The sequence below is a fragment of the Bufo gargarizans genome, chromosome 1 (assembly GCF_014858855.1).
Source record: "Bufo gargarizans isolate SCDJY-AF-19 chromosome 1, ASM1485885v1, whole genome shotgun sequence".
Lineage (NCBI taxonomy): Eukaryota > Metazoa > Chordata > Amphibia > Anura > Bufonidae > Bufo > Bufo gargarizans.
In genome coordinates this window covers 380,014,458-380,037,482 of record NC_058080.1, presented here as the reverse complement: position 1 = coordinate 380,037,482, position 23,025 = coordinate 380,014,458, and the positions used below count along the sequence as shown (strand labels likewise).

General features: G+C 45.2%; 1 protein-coding gene across 1 annotated transcript in view; it reads left to right on the top strand.

Moving 5' to 3' along the window:
- Positions 1 to 4,595: 4,595 nt before the first annotated feature.
- KCNN1 (potassium calcium-activated channel subfamily N member 1) overlaps positions 4,596 to 23,025 on the top strand; it is a 238,378-nt gene continuing 219,948 nt past the window's right edge. The window contains exon 1 of the mRNA XM_044285284.1: positions 4,596 to 4,843. Coding sequence (XP_044141219.1) covers positions 4,814 to 4,843 — 30 coding nt within the window. The 5' untranslated portion in view covers positions 4,596 to 4,813. The remainder of the gene's footprint in view (positions 4,844 to 23,025) is intronic.

Sequence of the window (23,025 nt, the reverse complement as noted above, 5' to 3'; positions counted from 1 at the left end):
GCGCAAGTGCCTCAAAACTTTCATGCGCTTATTGGGAGATTTCAACCCCTTTACGTTCCACGAGATTACTCTCATAAATGGAATAGTTACGTGAGACCCACCTGTCGACAGAGAACCCCACCCCACCTCTCTATCACGGTTTGAATAATATCCATTGAAGCACTGCCTCCCAGCCCGACAGCACTCCATACATCATCATACATTAATTGTTTACATATTGCCCCAGAACAGAGAAAAATAAGCCACATAGGAACCATGGCTAAGTAATGCAAGTAAAACTAAACAAAGTCGAACCGCATACAATAGACACCACAATCAGTTTAAGAACTCCCTTTTTTCTAGCATTAGACGCTCACCACCACCGCCTATTAGCCGATACTATCCAGAGTCCCCAAGCATTTTGAAAGTCCCTGTAAGTATTCCCGTTATGACAGAACAGGAAAAATCTCCCTCCCCCCCTCCCCAAAGCCATGGAGATAAGTCCCAATAACCTAAACCGAACCTGACGCTGGAATCACATTCCTCCTGTCTGCCGTGGTAACTTTGCTCCCGACGATTTTGGAATCCTGTTCATCCTGTGTGGGAGAGACAAAGAGGTTTGATGCACCCGGTGCCATCCATTACTTCCCTGCCGCGTGGAAGTGTCTTGACGGTCCTCCACAATATCGACAGTTCCCGATCTCCGATCCGCTTGATGTCGCATAAACTCCTCCGCCTCCATGGGATCCGTAAATTGCTTAGAGCCACCATCCGACAACTGTATCCGCAAGGTAGCGGGATACGCTAACTGAAATCTGGTACCGGTCTTATAAAGGCTAGAACAAACAGGCCCAAAAGCCCTCCGTTTCCGCGCCACTTCTGCAGAATAATCGGCAAAAAGCAGGACTCTGGCCCCTCTCAGTATTAGAGGCTCCCGTCTTGCTTGGTAAGCTCGCAGTATGTCCTCTTTATCATAGTCCAAATACTTGCAAATCGCCTGCCTTGGCCTCTGGTCAGCTTTGGTGGTAGCAGACGAACCTTGATCTCTCCAGGGTCCCACTCTGTGGGCCCTCTCCACCTTCCTTCTTCCGCCCTGGAGCCCCAAGGCCTGCGGCAATTCAACTTCAAAGACTCGACGTAGTTCTGCCACCGGCACCAATTCAGGCACCCCGACTAAGCGCAGATTGCTGCGTCTGGACCTATTTTCAAGATCCTCGACGCGGTCATTCAATTTCTCTGCCAGCTGAAATAGCTCCTGCATCCTCTGTGCGGTGTCTGCCGCCTCCTCCTCCATACAAGCCACCCGTTGTTCCACCTCGGACACCCTGTGGTCCTGTAAGTCCACCCCCTCTTTCAGTTTATTGAGCGCAGCTTGCAGGGTGGTAGATAGAGAGGCTATAATGTCGGGGGCCAGCTGTTTCGCCACTTCAATGGCCAGGGTCTTAACATCAATCGCCTTACCGGAGGTCTTGAACAGATCCAGCGATCTGGGCATCTTGTTCTTCAGGAGACGCGGGCTTCGGCGAGGGGGGAGGGAACGGCGCCATCTTGGGACAGGTCCCGTCTACGCAGTCAGTGCCTGCTGCTACCTGGGGAGTAGATTTCTGGCCACTTCTTAACAGGTAATGCTCCATACACCCTCCAGGACTCCACTTCACTAGCGGCGGTCCTCTAATGACTCCTGACGCGGCGATGTTAGCAGATATAATCGGCGGTGGAGCGGAGCAGCAGTCGCCTGCTCGCGCCGGAACCGGAAGTCACCATCTCCCCCTTTGAAAAATCTATTCAATAAATGGACCCCAGATTGGGGACGTAACAGGGATTAAACTGATGAGAATAGAAAATACAGTACTACAAAAAATACCACACATATCGGGTGTGACAGTAAATTGCACGGCGCAGACGCAGTGACCGTGGATTAAAACAAAGGGGAGGGAGCCAGCGTTTTTTTTAACCATCTCCCCGTTTGAAAAAAATCTATTCAATTCACTTTTCGGGGACCCTTGGTGTTGTACGTGGCTGGGTGGAGGAAGAAACCTTCAATGACATCAACGGGACATGGCTAGCTTGGTATCCAACCTTGTGCAAATGGGAAGTTTGCGGTTGGGCAAATGGACTGTTTGCGGTTGTTTGCGGTGCATTAAAAGGGGAGTTTGGTCTGTCAATGTCTGTGAAGCGGGCGGAACCCTTACACTACCTGATCGATACAACATCATACCTGATCGTATACACACACTGGATGTTTTAAACCACGTTCAAAAAAATTTAGGATTGTTAGGTGATTAATGCCCTTTATGGATTAAAACCCAACTCTGCGTCAACTATGTAATTTTCCATGGGAGTTTTGCCATGGATCCCCCTCCGGCATGCCACAGTCCAGGCGTTAGTCCCCTTGAAACAACTTTTCCATCACTACTGTGGCTAGAAAGAGTCCCTGTGGGTTTTAAAATTTGCCTGCCTATTGAAGTCAATGGCGGTTCGCGAACATTTGCAAAAATTTGCGTTCGCCGTTTGTGAACGGAAAATTTTATGTTTGCGACATCTCTACTCTCCATTACATTCCTGTGAGTACTGGGAGCTGTGGTTGACTACCATACAGCTCTCTATTACATTCCTGTTAGTACTGGGCGCTGTGGTTGACCACCATACAGCTCTCTACTCCATTTGTCTTAGTATTGGGCACTGTACAGCTCTCTATTACATTCCTGTAACTACTGGGATCTGTGGTTGACCACCATACAGCTCTCTATTACATTCTTGTGAGTACTGGGAGCTGTGGTTGACTACCATACAGCTCTCTACTCCATTTGTCTGAGTATTGGGCGCTGTGGTTGACCACCATACAGCTCTCTATTACATTCCTGTAACTACTGGGATCTGTGGTTGACCACCATACAGCTCTCTATTACATTCCTGTGAGTACTGGGAGCTGTGGTTGACTACCATACAGCTCTCTACTCTATTTGTCTGAGTATTGGGCGCTGTGGTTGACCACCATACTGCTCTCTATTAAATTCCTGTGAGTACTGGGAACTGTGGTTGACTACCATACAGCTCTCTACTCCATTTGTCTGAGTATTGGGCTCTGTGGTTGACCACCATACAGCTCTCTACTCCATTTGTCTGAGTATTGGGCTCTGTGGTTGACCACCATACAGCTCTCTACTCCATTTGTCTGAGTATTGGGCGCTGTGGTTGACTACCATACAGCTCTCTATTACATTCCTGTGACTACTAGGCGCTGTGGTTGACCACCATACAGCTCTCTATTACATTCCTGTAACTACTGGGAGCTGTGGTTGACCACCATACAGCTCTCTATTACATTCCTGTGAGTACTGGGAACTGTGGTTGACTACCATACAGCTCTCTACTCCATTTTTCTGAGTACTGGGCTCTGTGGTTGACCACCATACAGCTCTCTACTCCATTTGTCTGAGTATTGGGCGCTGTGGTTGACCACCATACAGCTCTCTATTACATTCCTGTGAGTACTGGGCGCTGTGGTTGATCACCATACAGCTCTCTATTACATTCCTGTGAGTACTGGGAACTGTGGTTGACTACCATACAGCTCTCTACTCCATTTTTCTGAGTCTCGGGCTCTGTGGTTGACCACCATACAGCTCTCTACTCCATTTGTCTTAGTATTGGGCGCTGTGGTTGACCACCATACAGCTCTCTATTACATTCCTGTGACTACTGGGAACTGTGGTTCACTACCATACAGCTCTCTACTCCATTTTTCTGAGTATTGGGCACTGTGGTTGACCACCATACAACTACTGGGCGCTGTGGTTGACCACCATTCCGCTCTCTCCTCCATTCTTCTGAGTACTGGGCGCTGTGGTTGACCACCATTCAGCTCTCTCCTCCATTCTTCTGAGTATTGGGCGCTGTGGTTGACCACCATACAGCTCTCTATTACATTCCTGTGACTACTGGGCGCTGTGGTTGACCACCATACAGCTTTCTCCTCCATTCTTCTGAGTACTGGGCGCTGTGGTTGACCACCATACAGCTCTCTATTACATTCCTGTGACTACTGGGCGCTGTGGTTGACCACCATTCAGCTCTCCCTTGCATTCCTGTGACTACTGGGAGACAGTCCTTCAGCCCCCTGCCTATAAATGAGAACTGTCCTTCAGCACCAGAGACTAATAGACAGCAGTCTTTGGCCTGTTTTTCCTGTGGGTGCTGGTTGATGTCTTTCTGCACCCTAGGTACCTTTTACGTTCAATTTTTCCCACATGTTCCATTCACATCCTTAAAATGGCAACATCCAGCCTGAGCCCATGAGCCATGTGATGAGCTGCCCTTCATCGTGTGGAGCTACGTCTACCTCTCCTCTGCATACTGGAGAAGCAAGGCGCTGGATTACCTGCAGTATCTAGTCTGCAGGACTAGGGGGTGTCTACCAGCACCTCACATGATACCCAAGTAGCAGACCGGAGCCAGCCAAAGCTTAGACCTCCCCACCCATGCCAGGCAGGCACGGCATGTCTGCAGCCCGGTCACCCCGCAGCTGCAGGCTGTAACGCCGCCGTCCTGTGTGTGGCCCGCAGGAAGGCTCGCTGAGCTGTGTTACCCGCGCGAATTGCGGGGGGAGGGCGGGCTGGAGCGAAGAGACATTGCAGCAGTGACCAATCTACAAGACCAGGGTGGGCTCCTCGGCTGCGGCAGTGCGGCGGACGCCAAGGAAACAACTTCTCCTCTCATTTCCCCGCCACATTCCGGGCAAAATGAGGCGAGGGAAGAAGTGAACGTCCTCCGGTCCCCATCCCATGTCCTGGAGAAGAGCGTCTGGGCACTGCTATGCCAGAGAATTAACCCTATGTGGCTTGGTTTCCAGTTCGCAGCATGGGTAAGTCAAGTGGGTGGATAACCGGGCACTGGAAACGAGGGGGGGGGGGGGGGCAACTGGTCTATTATTGCAGGGCCTAGGGAGCATAGCTTGTGACTTTGACTCCTAAATCATTGTATGGTCCTAATTTGGCAGTAGTAATTACATCAGTGAATTGACATGATGCTTCCATTCACTGACAGGCAAATAGACACCTATAGACTGCAGAAAGTTGGGGCTGCATGCCCAGTTCTGAATGGGTGTATTCCAGGGCTGTCTGGTTCAGACACCAATGAAGCAAGACATTTGAGGAAAGAAGAAATGTAGATGTCTTGAATAATGAATGTGTTATAAGGTAATGTTACTGCGAGGATTACTGTCTGGCGGAGTGGAAGGTGAGGCGCAGGACATGGTAGTAATGGATAAGATGCTGCGGTTTCCTTGCCTGCATTACTTGCTGTATGTGAGACATTAGCGTGTGCCAATGCAGTTAATGCAGTACAGGAATGCGTTTGCGTGTTTGAACTGAGCCGTGGATGCGGTTCTGTCTCTACGGATGGCTGGTATTCTCTGCACAGCTCAATGCCACCCTCACCTAATGACCTTTGTGGAGTGAGACGCATGTTGGGGGTTATAAGTGCCGCACACAGCGACAAGGCTTCCGTCTACAAGGTGTTTATCCCTCAGGCTCCATGACTGGCAGCAGCCAGAGAAGGACTTCAGTGCTATATTTCAGTTTCTATGCCTTTTACGGCTTCGTAACTTCTAGTTCCCTTGTGGAATCTCATCCTAGGTATTGTATCAGCTCCATTATCCTGACGGTGTGATCCCATCCACTCAGATGCTGCTCCTCTCTGCTGTAAACCCATTCACGTAACCTTGAGTAAGTGTGCAACTTGTTTTATACCAATACATTGCCTTACCGGTAGAGTACTTCCTTCTAGAAGTGGTCTTCACCCCTTATAAGTCTGCTATAGCTCTTTCCAGTCCATAAGAGGTGTCATAGCATCCTAATTTGCAAATCCAAACAAGTGCTATCCGTCCCCGTTGTCTGCCTCCTACCTAGCGCTCAGTTTGATGTATCTCCCTGCATTGCATATATATTATCTTATTATATATATATATATATATATATATAGATACTTTCAAACCCTTACTATCTAACTGCAGTCTCATTTTTTAAAACAATACCAAGATGCATGGTGTTTTATTTTGTGGAAATGTTTTTTTTTAGCATGCTACATAAAGAGAGAGGAGAATAGGAAGAGGCTGGTGAATGCAGGCAATATTATATTTTAAGGAAATAATGAGATCATATCGAAAGCAACTGCTCAAGTGACCACAAAGAAAAAGAGAAAGATTCATCATAGACGGTGTACTGTATGTAAACAGACGGCATAATGACAGCCTGCCATAATTATGACAGAGCCGCGTTAGGGCATGTTCACGAGGCTCCGCTCGGGGCCTCCATCGCAGATTCCGCCAAAAGGAGCAGACAAAAAAAAAAGTCCTACATTAACAAAAGCAAACACACCAATGGACCCCATTATAGTCAACGGGGTCTGTTCGGCTCCGTTGATTTCAGTGATGTGCCGAATCTGGCTCTTCTGTTATTTCCATTGTTCAATTCCTCCAATAGAGCAGAATGACGGAAATTACTAGTGCAGATGTGAACGTGGACTTACCTTTATAATTCTAAAAAAGAAAACGTGCTCTCGATTGTATTGTACACACCAAGACAGCTTTCATTATGGGCAACCATTACATGAAAAGCATAATCAAGGTCGGAACGTTCAGAGATTTGTAGAAATGTAGCCCTGTTTATGAAATTATGTTATTGTTCAATTTATTTGGGCATACTATGCTAGTTACATATGACAGTCATACTACCAATGACACTTGAAGGCTATGACGGTAGCTAACTATGCTAGTTACATATGTCAGTCATACAACCAATGACACTTGAAGGCTATGACGGTAGCTAACTATGCTAGTTACATATGACAGTCATACTACCAATGACACTTGAAGGCTAAGACTGTAACTAGCTATAATAGTTACTAATAATAAGGAACCCCATATGCCAGTCATACCACCAATAACACTAGAAGGCTAAGAGAGTAGCTAACTATGCTAGTTACTAATAATAAGGAACGCCATATGCCAGTCATACTACCAATGACACTTGAAGGCTAAGACAGTAAGCAGCTATGCTAGTTACATATGCCAGTCATACTACCAATGACACTTGAAGGCTATTACAGTAGCTAGCTATGCTAGTTACTAATAATAAGGAACGCCATATGCCAGTCATACCACCAATAACACTAGAAGGCTGTTACTAATAATAAGGAACACCATATGCCAGTCATACTACCAATGACACTTGAAGGCTATGACAGTAACTAGCTATGCTAGTTACTAATAAGGAACGCCATATGCCAGTCATACTACCAATGACACTTGAAAGCTAAGACAGTAAGCAGCTATGCTAGTTACATATGCCAGTCATACTACCAATGACACTTGAAGGCTATGACAGTAACTAGCTACGCTAGTTGCTAATAATTAGGACCGCCATATGCCAGTCATACCACCAATAAAACATGAAGGCTATGACAGTAGCTAACTATGCTAGTTACTAATAATATCGGACGCCATATGTTAGTCAAACCACCAATAACACTAGAAGACTGTTACTAATAATAAGGATCACCATATGCCAGTCATACTACCAATGACACTTGAAGGCTATGACAGTAACTAGCTACTGTACGCTAATTACTAATAATAAGGAACGCCATATGCCAGTCATACCACCAATAAGACTTGAAGGCTAAGACTGTAGCTAGCTATAATAGTTACTAATAATAAGAAACTCCATATGCCAGTCATACCACCAATAACACTAGAAGGCTGTTACTAATAATAAGTAACCCCATATGCCAGTCATACTACCAATGACACTTGAAGGCTATGACAGTAGCTAACTATGCTAGTTACTAATATTAAGGAACGCCATATGCCAGTCATACCACCAATAAGACATGAAGGCTAAGACAGTAAGTAGCTATGCTATTTACTAATAATAAGGAACGCCATATGCCAGGCATACTGCCAATGACACTTGAAGGCTAAGACAGTAAGCAGCTATGCTAGTTACATATGATAGTCATACTACCAATGACACTTGAAGGCTAAGACAGCAACTAGCTATGGTGGTTACTAATAATAAGAAAGGCCTTATGCCAGTCATACCACCAATAAGACATGGAGGCTAAGACAGTAAGTAGCTATGCTAGTTGCTAATAATAAGGAACTCCATATGCCAGGCATACCACCAATGACTTTTGAAGGCTAAGACAGTAAGTAGCTATGCTAGTTACTAATAATATGGAACGCCATATGCCAGTCATACCACCAATGAGACATGAAGGCTAAGACAGTACACACTCAGATTGGGTCACTGTCACTAGTGGAGTACCTCAGGGGTCAGTACTGGGCCCTATCCTCTTCAATATATTTATTATTGATCTTGTAGAAGGCTTGCGCAGTAAAATATCAATTTTTGCAGATAAAACACTAAACAGTGTAAAGTAATTAACACTAAAGAGGACAATATACTGCTACAGATGGATCTGGATAGATTGGAGGCTTGGGCAGTTTAGTGGCAGATGAGGTTTAACACTGACAAATGTAAGGTTATGCACATGGAAAGGAATAATGCAAGTCACCCGCACATACTAAATGGTAAAACACTGGGTAACATTGACATGGAAAAGGACCTAGGAATTTTAGTGAACAGCAAACTAAGCTGTAGAAACCAGTGTCAGGCAGCTGCTGACAAGGCCAATAAGATAATGGGTTGCATCAAAAAGGGCATAGATGTCCGTGATGAGAACATAGTTAGGGCTGCAACGATTAATCGATGTAATCGATTATATTCGATAACTGGATTCGTTGTCGACGAATCCAGTTATCGAATAATCGCCGATTCGTTGCTATTCGGGCGGGCGGGCGGTCGCTGCATCTTTATTTTACCTTTTTACAATGACGCTCCCGCTCCTGTAACAGCCAGGCAGAGCGGACGGCGGCGTAACGTCACTCACTCACGTGACACGCCTGCTCCGCCTCCTTCATTCATGAAGTGGGCGGAGCAGGCGCGTCACGTGAGTGAGTGACGTTACGCCGCCGTCCGCTCTGCCTGGCTGTTACAGGAGCGGGAGCGTCATTGTAAAAAGGTAAAATAAAGATGCAAGCATCGGGGCCGGGGCTGTTAGGGGGAAGGGGGGGGGGGGGTCTGTCTATGGCACTGCTATGGGAAGGGGGGTCTGTGTATAGCAATGCTAGGGGGAGGGGGGAGGATCTGTCTATGGCACTGCTATGGGGAGGGGGGTCTGTGTATAGCACTGCTATGGGGAGGAGGGGGGGGTCTGTGTATGGCACTGCTATGGGAAGGGGGATCTGTGCACTGTTATGAGGAAAGGGATCTGTGCACTGTTATGCCCATAACAGTGCACATATCCCCCTCTCCATAACTGCGCCACCCACAGATCCCCCTCTCCATAACTACGCCGTCCACAGATCCCCCTCTCCATAACTGCGCCGTCCACAGATCCCCCTCTCCATAACTGCGCCGTCCACAGATCCCCCTCTCCATAACTGCGCCGTCCACAGATCCCCCATAATAGTGTCGTCCACAGATCCCCCATAATAGTGTCGTCCACAGATCCCCCATAATAGTGTCGTCCACAGATCCCCCATAAGTGTCGTCCACAGATCCCCCATAAGTGTCGTCCACAGATCCCCCATAAGTGTCGTCCACAGATCCCCCATAAGTGTCGTCCACAGATCCCCCATAAGTGTCGTCCACAGATCCCCCATAAGTGTCGTCCACAGATCCCCCATAAGTGTCGTCCACAGATCCCCCATAATAGTGTCGTCCACAGATCCCCCATAATAGTGTCGTCCACAGATCCCCCATAATAGTGTCGTCCACAGATCCCCCATAATAGTGTCGTCCACAGATCCCCCATAATAGTGTCGTCCACAGATCCCCCATAATAGTGTCGTCCACAGATCCCCCATAATAGTTTCGTCCACAATTTGTTTTAATATGGCCTTTGAACATAATTTTTCAAGTAAGATCATATAAACCTCTCTGTTTTGTAATTTTGTCGTTTTTCCCGATTAATCGATTAATCGTAGAAATTAATCGGCAACTAATCGATTATTCAAATAATCGTTAGCTGCAGCCCTAAACATAGTCCTACCACTTTACAAATCACCGGTCAGACCACACATGGAGTACTGTGTACAGTTCTTGGCTCATGTGAACAAGGCAGACATAGCAGAGCTGGAGAGGGTTCAGAGGAGGGCAACTAAAGTAATAACTGGAATGGGGGGACTACAGTACCCTGAAAGATTATCAAAATTAGGGTTTTTCACTTTAGAAAAAAGATGAGAAAAAAGGGGAGATCTAATTACTATGTATAAATATATTGGGTGTAGGGTTGTTTGAGGTATCGAATTTTCGATACCCATTCGATACTTTTGTCCGGTATCGACCTCAATACCGGGATTTGACATTTTTCTATACTAGGATGCGCTACTGCGCAGTCTAGTATCACAGAGCATGAAGCGCACTGCTCTCACACTCCGTGTTCTCCTCAGCAGCACAGGGGAGAAGGAATCACTCTCTCCTTCCCCCTGTGCCGCTGCCGCCACTGCCACCAGTGAGGAGAGAGGGGCGGAGGAGGGCAGGGCGCACTGCAACAACAATGAAAGTTAACGTTTAATACAAATACAGGAGGCTGGCTGCAGAATCACATAGCCGTCGCCCAGCCTCTATGAAAGGAAGCTGTGATCAGAGGCAGTTAACCCCAGGGGTTAACTGCCGCTGATCGCAGCTTCCTGTCATAGAGGCTGGGTGACGGCTATGTGATTCTGCTGCCTGCACCCAGCCTCCTGTATTAAAAGTTAATTATCATTGGTGGCGCAGTGCGCCCTCCCCCCCCTCCTCCCCAGTATTAAATCATTGGTGGCGCAGTGCGGCCTTCCCCCCTCCTCCCCAGTATTAAAATCATTGGTGGCTCAGTGCGACCCCACCCCCTCGACCCCCCCAGTATTAAAATCATTGGTGGCAGTGGGTACAGGGTCCCCTCCCCTCCTTCTCACTGGTGGCATTGGCAACTTCTGATCAGAGCCCCAGCAGTGTAATCCTGGGGCTCTGTCCAGTTACCATGGCAGCCAGGATGCTACTGAAGCCCTGGCTGCCATGGTAATCTCCCTGCTGCTGTGTGCACAAAGCCCAGGGCAGCAGGGAGAGTGTAAAGTCCTATTCACCCTAATAGAGATCTATCAGGGTGACTAGGACAACAGATCCCAGGTTCTAGCCCCTAAGGGGGGAAATAGTTATTAAACAGTGAAAAAAAAAAAAGTAAAAAAAAACAACAAAATATTAAGTATAAATCATCCCTTTCCCAATTTTACATATAAAATATATAAACAATAAATAAATAAACATATTACATATTGCCATGTCCGAAAACTCCAAACCATTAAAATATAAAAATAATCTTCTATGCGGTAAACGCCGTAACAGAGAAAAAATTAGAGGTGGGACTAGGTTTGAGTGGTAAACTGATGTCCATGATATACCGCGGTATTAAGAAACGGCGATATGGCGATTCCCCGTTTCCAAATAACCTCGGTATTTGGTGACGTCATAGGAGCGGTCATATGCGTGCTGACCGCTCCTAAATCTGTGTCAGCCCACCCCTACATCGTGCATATGCGTACCGTATTACTTCCGGCAGCGGCTACTCCTCGCTCCCATATTCATGTCTCCGCCCACTGGCCGAGGACAGGAGCGAAGCGCGCAAAGTCAGTCAGAAGTCCGTGTCCAAGCCAAGGTGGGGGAAGAGGAGTGAGAGACCCTAACGGCCCAGGGGTCAGAAATAAAGGTTGTACTGTCTGTCTTCTGCGGCCCTGGCCCTGGCCCTGCCTGCAAGCTGCACTGCACATAGAGATGGCATCCATACAGGAGCAACAAGACGACATTACTGTATGGGGGCCACAAGACATTATTATACTGATGGCGGAGGGGTTACAAATTGTTGTCCCATACAGTATAATGTCACCTTGTGGCCCCCTTACAGTATAGCTCCTGAGTCCAGACAGTATCATGTCTCCTCGTGGCCCCATGCAGTATAGTGACCCACTGCCTGCCCATGCAGTATATAATGTCTCCTTGTGCCCCGCTGCCTGCCCATACAGTATATAATGCCTCCTTGTGGCCCCTCTACAGTATAATATGTCCTTGTGGCCTCCATACAGTATAATATGTCCTTGTGGCCCCCATACAGTATATTATCTCCTTGTGGTCCCCATACAGTATAGCGTCTCCTTGTGGCTGCCCCAATACAGTATAATGTCTCCTTGTGGCTGCCCCATACAGTGTAATGTCTCCTTGTGGCTGCCCCCATACATTATAACGTCTCCTTGTGGCTGCCCCCATACAGTATAACGTCTCCTTGTGGCTGCCCCATACAGTATAACGTCTCCTTGTGGCTGCCCCCATGCAGTGTAACGTCTCCTTGTGGCTGCCCCCATACAGTATAATGTCTCCTTGTGGCTGCCCCCATACAGTATAATGTCTCCTTGTGGCTGCCCCCATACAGTATAATGTCTCCTTGTGGCCCCAAGTGTTTTTTTTCTTCTAAATGGGTATTTATCGCGATATATATCGAATCTTTCGAATCGCAAATCCTACGAATCCTGTACATAAGAATTGTGTGAACGGTGTAAGAAACAAAGTGATCCAAACACTTATGGGGGGAATCTGTGGATGACACTGCTATGGGGGGGAATCTGTGGATGGCACTAGTATGGGGGGATCTGTGGATGGCACTGTTATGGGGGGATCTGTGGATGGCACTGTTATGGGGGGATCTGTGGATGGCACTGTTATGGGGGATCTGTGGATGGCACTGTTATGGGGGGATCTGTGGATGGCACTGTTATAGGGGGGGTCTGTGGATGGCACTGTTATGGGGGGATCTGTGGATGGCACTGTAATGGGGGATCTGTGGATGGCACTGTTATGGGGGAATCTGTGGATGGCACTGTTATGGGGGGAATCTGGATGGCACTGTTATGGGAGATCTGTGGATGGCACTGTTATGGGGGATCTGTGGATGGCACTGTTATGGGGGATCTGTGGATGGCACTGTTATGGGGATCTCTGGATTATACTGTTATAGGGATCTCTGGCTGGCACTGTTATGGAGGATCTCTGGATGGCACTGCGATGGGGGGGGGGGGGGGGGTGGATCTGTGGATGACACATAAATAGCATCTTATGCTATGTGCCATCCACAGATTCCTCCCATAACAGTGTCCCTGCAGTGTGAATGAACACATAACTCCCATAACAAAACAAAATAAAAACTGCATGATTCGCCATTCTTTGACTAGGACTGTTCGATTATGGGCCGGACGTTCCATAAAATGCGTAACGCACGCAGGTTTTTTGGGTGGTTTTTTCTTCTTTTTTGCGTGGTATCGAATGGTATCAATTATCGCAATACTTTTTTATGGTATCGAAACCAAATCAAAATTTTGGTATCGAAACAACTCTAATCAGGGGTCAGTACAGCGATCTCTCCCATCATCTATTTATCCCCAGGACTGTGACGAGGGGACATCCTCTGCGTCTGGAGGAAAGAAGGTTTGTACACAAACATAGAAGAGGATTCTTTACGGTAAGAGCAGTGAGACTATGGAACTCTCTGCCTGAGGAGGTGGTGATGGTGAGTTCACTAAAAGAGTTCAAGAGGGGCCTGGATGTATTTCTGGAGTGTAATAATATTACAGGCTATAGCTACTAGAGATGGGTCGTTGATCCAGGGAGTTATTCTGATTGCCTGATTGGAGTCGGGAAGGAATTTTTTATTCCCCTAAAGTGAGGAAAATTGGCTTCTACCTCACAGGTTTTTTGCAGGATAACAGACCGAACTGTATAAACAAACGTCTTTTTTCGGCCTTATATACTATGTTACTATGTTACAGTAACTAGCTATGCTAGTTACTAATAAAAAGGAAGGCCATATGCCAATCATCACTACCAATGACACTTGAAGGCTAAGACAGTAACTAGCTATAATAGTTACTAATAATAAGAAAGGCCTTATGCCAGGCATACCACCAATAAGACATGGAGGCTAAGACAGTAAGTAGCTATGCTAGTTGCTAATAATAAGGAAGGCCATATGCCAGTCATGCCACCAATGATACTTGAAGGCTAAGACGGCTTTTGTAATCATCCACAACATTTCATGCGTGTACCGTATCTGCTTGTATTATATTTAGAGGATCTATTTACTGTCTTGCTTTTCCAAGCTTGGCTGTGTCGATTGGTTTTCAAAGTCGTACATATTCTTTACGTTGTTCTGGTGTGTAGTAATTAGGTAGATATTGTAGATAACCTGCAAACAACATACACCGAAATGTTTGGTGCACAATCCAAAACCATGGGCGTGCCCTCTTTTTGCTAGACGAATAGCAATTTGCATATGTGACCATTAGTGATGTTGGGTAAAAAGGGCTTGAGTTTACTTGCCATTTACCTCCCTCCAAAGGTCAATCTCCAAGTTCTTTCACCTCAGCAAACTGTTTTCTTTCATGGACTATGGGCTTTGCCAAAAGAAAGGACTATTGTTTCTACAATGGTGAATAAACACAGTTCCCTAGATTGTAATATGGGTGCCAAATCTGCCAAAGCCACGTTCTTCCAGTAGGCTGCCAGATGGTAATTTATTATTGCAGAGTGTGTGCTTCCATCATTCCGCCATCCGATGATGATGTGCCTTACACCACTCCAGACAATAATTAGCTTTATGCATGGGGATCTCAGCCTTATGTACAGCTTCCTGGCCATGACAACCCAATCGATGAGGCTCCTGACAAACAGATCTAATGCTGATGTTGATTCAGAGGAACTAGTGAATACTGCAGCCAAGGACAGACAATTCTTATATACTAGAGCAGTTGCAGTCAGGGAGCTTGAGTGTGTGTGGCCTACTGTTTTATGACTGGGTTGTTCTTTCTTCAAGATGCTTCTACTTCATAATAACATAATAGCATATTTTCTCATGATTTCTTTATTGCATATTTGTTTAAACGATATGAAGTATTAGACAAACAGGGAGCCAAAATATCCACAGGGCACATTTTTACATATCCAGTAGGGATTTTCTGAAATTTGACAAAATCTAGCCATCGGGGAAAGGAAAGATAAATTCCATAAAAATAAAAAGCTAAAGATCCATTACTCCTGGGGGAACCACTGTTATTAACTACTGTGGTCACATGTGGATGAGACGTCATCACTGCTCTGCTAGTAGATGAAGCTCAGCAGACAGGACCAGAGTGGTAGCTGCTTTGCTGGGCAAGTAATGCTTTTTTTTTTTCTTTTTTCTTAATGGTATTTCCCAAATCTTTTGGGGATTTTGTCTAAGACTTTGTTCTTGGCCAAATTTATCCGTATAAACTGTGAAAGAGTAACCTCTCCCAGAACCTTAGTAACTGATTTCACTACTTTTCAGACTGATAGCTACAACTAAACATGTATACAGCAGTTTGATATCATTGTTTAACAATGTAATTCACACCTAGTGGAGCAGGTATCCCAAGATTGGCACTTCATATGCTAATGCAGGGCTCGACAAATCCCAGGCGCCAGGTCGCCATGGCGACCAGGAATTTAGTCCTGGCGCTTGGGTATGGGCGATGGGTGCGGAGCGCCGTTCTGTCCGGAGGCAGCACAGGAGTGGAGATGAGCGGAGAGCTGTGTGGCGGTGCCTTAGGTTCCCTATACCCAGCTGCTCTTTGGACACGCTCCCCGCCCATGGCTGAGCGTACGCCGCGGAAGTCCACTGTGGCGGCGCTTGGTTTGCGCTGGTGGCGGCCCCGGGGTGTGATGAGGAGAAGCTCCGTCCTGCCCCCAGCGGGCTCGGGCCTCCCATCTGCTTTATAAGCGGAATGCAGAGTCTGGCCTGGCAGCACATTAAGCGGCTCCTGTGTCTGATGGGCCGGAGGCCTGGCCTGCTGTGCGGGGCCATAGCGCTGACCTGCGCCCTCCTGGTGGCTCTCAGGTTCACCTGCAGGTAACTACCCCCACTGCACATTACTACTACTCTCATCCAAGTGAGGCAGGAGCTTGAGGTGTCAGCACATGTACACTGTATGCCATAGTCCTGTATACTGTACATATATCATGGTCCTGTATACTGCGTATGTAACATGGTATACAGCACATACACTGAATGTCATAGTCCTATATACAGCACATGTACACTGCATATGTACCACGGTATACAGCACATGTACACTGCATATGTACCATGGTATACAGCACATGTACACCGCATGTGTACCATGGTATTCAGCATTATTGGGGGGGGGGGAGCATTATGGGGGCATCTACTGGGGGCTTTATGACGCGGCTCCGCCTGGCTTCTAACTTTTTTAGCTGGCTCCTAGATTCCAAGGAAATTTGTGAAGCCCTGTGCTAATGTTTGTATAACATCCAGAAAATACACCAAATTAATAAGAGGCACTGAATAAGGTTGGATGCATCTTCTGTCAGTTATCTTTTTCTTAGTCTACCTCGTAACTGGAAGACTGTAGACTAAATACTCTGAGGGACAGTTATCAAGACTAGTATTCCCATACACCAGTCTTGATCGTCCTGCGCTGGTAAGATGCCCCTAATTTATTAGGAGGCAGATGCTTCTTAAAAAAATGAATTGCAATTGTCCACTCTTGTAGTTTAATTTCTTAAGGAATTAGCTTAACAATTACTTAGTACACCTCCCCATTATCTCCAAATAGAACGTCTTTGGAAGAGTAGAGAGTTTCCTTATAATACTGTAGTAAGTTTACCCAGAATCCTCCAATGGTGTGGTGAGAACTCAGACAGAAGTCAGAATATTACTAGATTATTGAAGGTCTCGGTTTCCCTTAATAAGAAGAAGACTGGGCAAAAATAGAAACAATGGGATAGGATGGGACAGTGTCAAAGCAGCAACTTGTAACAATAAAGATTAATCCAGCATTGAAGTGTTGCAGCGTTGTAAGTTCCTTTATTCACAATATCACAAATCCATACAGTGACAGCATCCCATCAGTGTTCCCATAGAGTCGTCTGCGCGTTTCAAACAAACATGTTCTTAGTCATGAATAAGAATATGTCTGTTCGAAACGCATCTTACAACGCTGTAACACTTCGATGCTGGATTCATCTTTATTGTTACAAGTAACCTGGTCTTACCTAAGTTTCCATGCATCTAGGAAGTAAACAAATGGGATAGAGGCAGCAGGTGAGCTGGATATCGTTCACATTTTCTACAGTGTCAAAGGAGCACCCTGGAAAATATCCAGCATATGCACATCACCTGCTGGACTTGGTCTGTGTCCCCCACATTGGCAAGGTCTCGGAGAAGATTGGTGTCGGCACGCAGCAACTAGATCAGATGTTTAGATGAAGTTCCAAGGAGGCTGAAAAGTCCACATTGTTGGATGAAAAAGAACCTAAACAAACATGTGATCTAGTTGCTCTGGGCTGACACCAGCCTTCTTTGAGGCCTTTGCACAGCAGGTCTGCCGTAAAGTATTCAATAGTAAGTACATTATATCAACAATTGTTGAAGATCCTTATCGTTTGATAGTGTTTGAATGCTTTATAAACCAAGGACTTGGACAACGTGCCAGTATTTAAAATACAAACCGAGTCTATATTTCAAAGCCTGAGCAAAGCAAAAATTCAGTTTTGGACTAAACATGTCAAAATACTCTCTTGAACCCGATAGAGGTGAAATTATACACTCTGAATGGAACAGTTCATACAAAAATGTAGACCAATATTGATATTAATTTATAGGATGTTCTTGGTTGACTTTACTTGTACTGAAGGTGGTGCATCTGGTTAGGAAGTCTAAGGGGCTAATTACGTTTTATGGCATTGAAAGTGGTATTGTTTTTTTTTTTTAAGTCAATATAAAAAAAAAATTAAACCGTCAGGCTAGTTTCACACTAGTGTTACAATCATCCGGAAGGCCGTTCCAGCAAGAAGAACCACCTGCCAGAGTTCATCATATTCGGCATTGCTGGAAAAGGCCAGAGCACCACCAGGCCCCATTCACTATAATGGGACCCGGTGGGCATTCATCCTGGCAAAAAAGGTGCAAGTAGCATTTATTGTCTGGCCCAATGCCATCACTAATGTAGGAAACAGGCCGAATCCACATCGGGTCCTATTATAGTCAATGGGCTCCTGTGGTGAAATGCTATGCCAGATACTATGAACTCCGGCAGGCTGTTTTGGCACCGGAAGGTGATTTTAACGCTAGTGTGAAACTAGCCTTTAGTCATCCTTTCCTTAAGAAGACATCTTTGCATTCTCAGTCCAAATTGTTGCAGTCTTTTGACAATGGATAGTCTGGGTTTTATGTGCACGGCCTGCATCTTTTGACATATTATTTCTTAAACATCTAAGGCAGGCCTCAATGATGAGGCCCTAAATAATTCGAGAAGAAGCTGGCCATGCTTCCTGTTGTAGACAAATATTAATAGTTGTAATCAGCTCGCATCAAAGTTTGTGTAAGGAAAAAGGTAAATCCATCCTCCATCAGCTGCAGTAAGAGACAGACCCAGGTGCTACCATCTTGATTGAATTCTGAGCAACTCCTTCCCCTCCTTGCCCAGTCTCCGTCCTTTATTGACTAACAAAAGGTGTAAAAGGGGCTGGCCCAAGACAAGGATACAGGAAGTGATGACATACAGGAAGTAATGACATAGGAAGACAAGACACCATCATTTAGAATAACATAGCCAGCTAAGAAACACATGTATACAATAATCTAACATTACCATTGGGCGAACTTTATCCAGCCTTGCTCAGTGATCAATGCCAGATAAAGTTACTCTGATCCACATGCATGTTTATTTACAGTACAGCGTCATTATCTCCAGCGGCTGATCAGGCGCACTAGAGACAACAAACGCACATTCCTTTACAGGACATACACGGGAAGATATCCACTCCAATGGTTTGCCCTGACACTGAGAGACATGATGACAATACACAATATATTAAATACACATCCTAATAAAATTTCCACAACATCCCCAAGCAACCCAAATTTAGCCGCTCAATCCCTTGTAACAGGACATGACACTTCTCTTCCAAAAGAGGCACATATGCTTCATCTGGGAAGGATTGCCTTGTGCAGAACAGGAACATAAAGTTAATGTGCCAGAAGAGACAAAATGCGGGCTGCACATGGCCGCCCCTGTGATCGCGGACAAGGACATAGGACTTGCTCTATCTTTCTTGCGGGGCCGCGGAACGGAACTACGGATGCAGACTGCACACAGTGTGCTGTCTGCATCTTTTGCAGCCCCATTGAAATGAATGGATCCGCACTGGTTCTGCAAAATTGTGGAACGGGTGTGGACCCATTCATACTGTTGTCTGAATGAGCCCTTATGCAGACTAAGGGGCATTGTGGCTTGCAATGGGAAATTGTGGCAGACACTGTGGTTGGCACTGTTATCGGGGTACTGTAGGACTAAGAAACTTGCCACAGAATATTATCCACAGAACATTAGTAAATGTGTCACCAAAAATGTTAGACTACTTTCACATCTGCGGCAGAGCCTCGGCAGGCTGTTCCAGTAGAGAACAGCCTACTGGAGTTCTCTGGATTTGGCATTGCTGGAAAATGTACAATCAGTGCTGCCAGTGTTTTACAAGGGCAATGATAACACCTAGTGGTCAATTTATATACTTTTCTGGGAGGAATAGCAGAGGAGTGATACAAATATGCTCCATAATTTTTATGAAGAGTATAAGTATTTACTAAAACAGACATATCAGATATGAAGACTGGTCATCTTTTAATAGGAATATAGAATACGCTAAAACCTCTGCCACTGCCATCTCTGTGGGCTACGACTTATCAGACAGTCTAAAATCCAAGATGTTGGGTCCTTCATTACCTTTAGGACTAAATCCATTAGCAAAATTACAGAACCCGTTACCACAGGCAACTTCTTACTTAATCTACCTTTCAAGTGTTTTAATAAAAAAATACTCCTTGCCTCTTACCTTCTAGTTTATGCTAAACTCTTACTTCCCCCACTATTGAGATCCGAGACCCCTTCTTCAGAACTAGCGCAGTGGCTGGCTAAGATAGATCATATATACCACCTAGAGGAATTAGCTAAATTCCCACAAATCTAAAACCCCTGAATTGCCTTCCGCTCACCTGATACTTTTATCTCTGTAACCCAAGAAACAACGCAATGCTCATCTTGCCATAAGCCCTTCCCTCTATCCACCCTCCCTCCTGGACCACTCTTCCCACTCCCTATTCTACTCCATGTTGGTTATCTTTCTACTTTCCACATTGTTAGTTTTCCCTCTTAGGTCCCAATATTATGGTCTGCACATCTATAACACTGTCCAAGGTCGTACCCTACAACTGCACTAACCGGTCTTAATGCATGATTGTAGTTTAGACGTTCATTATTTGTAATATCTTCCGTGTCCTTGGACATAATCCTAGACATACAGTCATGGCCATAAATGTTGGCACCCCTCAAATTTTTCAAGAAAATGAAGTATTTCTCACAGAAAAGTATTGCAGTAACACATGTTTTGCTATACACATGTTTATTCCCTTTGTGTGTATTGGAACAAAACAAAAAAAAAGGGGGAAAAAAAAATAATTGGACATAATGTCACACCAAACTCCATAAATGGGCTATACAAAATTATTGGCGCCTTTAACTTAATATTTAGTTGCACACTCTTTGGAAAAAATAACTGAAATCAGTTACTTCCTATAACCATCAATAAGCTTCTGACACCTCTCACCTGGAATTTTGGACCACTCTTCCTTAGCAAACTGCTCCAGGTCTCTCTTATTGCAAGGGCACCTTTTCCCAACAGCAATTTTAAGATCTCTCCACAGGTGTTCAATCGGATTTAGATCTGGACTCATTGCTGGCCACTTCAGAGCTCTTACTATAACTATTTTATGACCTGTTTGCACTGGTTGTTTGTTTCTTTGTTGGCCAAATTTTATAAAAAGATCACTGAAAAGAAAAGAATTTACATCCCAGATGCCTTTGAGATTTATTCAGTAATATTACGTCAAACTATGATCTAATTTATGTTGCATCAAATCTACAAAATTGAACACTTATGCTATTTGGGAAAAATGCTCTGTTTATTCTGATGGGTCTTATGACTCCCAGTGTTTTCATCTGTCACGGATGTTCCCGCGACAGGTGATCGGTGAGGCTGGTAACACGTGGTTTGATCTGACATATTTTCCATTTGGATCAAATTACATCTGTGTTGTTTCTGGTACTTGCCACACCTTCTTTCCCCAGGTGTGGCTATTAGGGTCAATTAACCTTCTCTATTTATAGTTGCTTCTTCCACAATGCGGTGCGGTTTATAGCTTCTGTTTGGACCTTTGGATAGATTGTGGTTGGATCATGGCTGAGTTCCTGGTGCTTCCACTGCTCCTTTGAAGTTAAGTCTTTCCTTTCCCTTTTGTATTTTGTTTGGGTTCTGTGTGTTGCATTTCCCTATTGTTTGTATTAGGCCTGAAGGAGATTCCAGGGTCCTATAGGGCTTGATAGGACTCTAGGTATTCCTGCGTATGAACTCACCTACCTTTGGGGTCTGTTCATACTGGTATCAGTCAGGATTTTGGTTAGGGTTTTCACTAGGAGGTGTCCATTTTCCTTCCCTAGTTCTCAGGCCTAATTCCCTGTTCCCCCCTTCCCTCCTATGCTCGGTGTGGTGTTTCCCTCCCACACCGAAGCGTGACATCATCAAAGTTGTTTCCTTATCTAATGAGATAATAAGTCTCATTAAGATTATTAAGTCTATTAAGATTTAAATTACCCCTACAAATGAGGTGGGTGATATGGCATTCAGATGTACAGTATGTCACTTGAATGGGAGCTGTGTTGCAGTACCCCAGCATGACCATGAGACAGTGGACAGAACCTTCTGCTTCCAGTTCCATCCACCGTTTCGTTTCTCATACCAGAGGCTGGTAAATAAAAAAATATGCTGATTGTAGAGGTGGCTTGTGTTGGACCCCCTACTGATCTGATATTGATGACCTATCGGGTGGATGCAGTGCATTCAGAAAGTCTTCAGAGCCCTTTACATTTTTCACATTTTGTTATGTCGTGGTCTTGTGCTAAAATAAAAATAAAATTCTAGTTTTCCCATCATTCTGCACTCAATACCCCATAATGGCAAAGTGAACACAAACAGGAGTGGCTTAGGGACAACTCTATAAAAGGCATTGGGTGGACCAGCCAGAGCCCTGACTTGAACCCTTTGAACATCTCTGGAGAGACCTGAAAATGGCTGTCCACCGACAGTTCCCATCCAACCTGACAGGGCTTAAGAGGATCTGCAGAGAAGAATGGCAGAAAATCCCCAAATCCAGGTGTGCAAACCTTGTGGCATCATACCCAAGACTGGAGGCTGTATTTGGTGCCAACGGTGCTTCAACTAAGTACTGAGTAAAGGGTCTAAATTCTCATTTCAATGCAATGTTTTCGTTTTTCGTTTTCAATAAATTGGGAAACATTTTGAACATTCTGTTTTCACTTTCTGATCATGAGGCATTGAGTCCAGAATGATGGGAAAAACGTTATTTTTTATTTTATTTTAGCATAATGCTGGAACATAACAAAAATGTGAAAAAAGTGAAAGGGTCCGAAGACTTTCTGAATGCATTGTAGGTAATCACTATCTAAAAGCTGGAATCCTCTTTTAACTGATCTGGGACAGATCTGGGTTACTATGAAGTGTCTATGTACACACTAAGGCTACTTTCACACTCGCGGTTTGGGCGGATCCGTCATGGATCTGCAAAAACTGATCCGTTACAATAACACAACTGCGTGCATCCATCATGAACGGATGTGTTTGTATTATCTGTAACATAGCCAAGACGGATCCATCATGAACTCCATTAAAAGTCAATGGGAGAGGGATCAGTTTTCTATTGTGTGTATTGAGTTTGGCTCAGTTTCGTCAAGCGGACAGTAAAGCGCTGCAGGCAGCCTTTTGGTTTCCGCCTCCAGAGCGGAATGGAGAC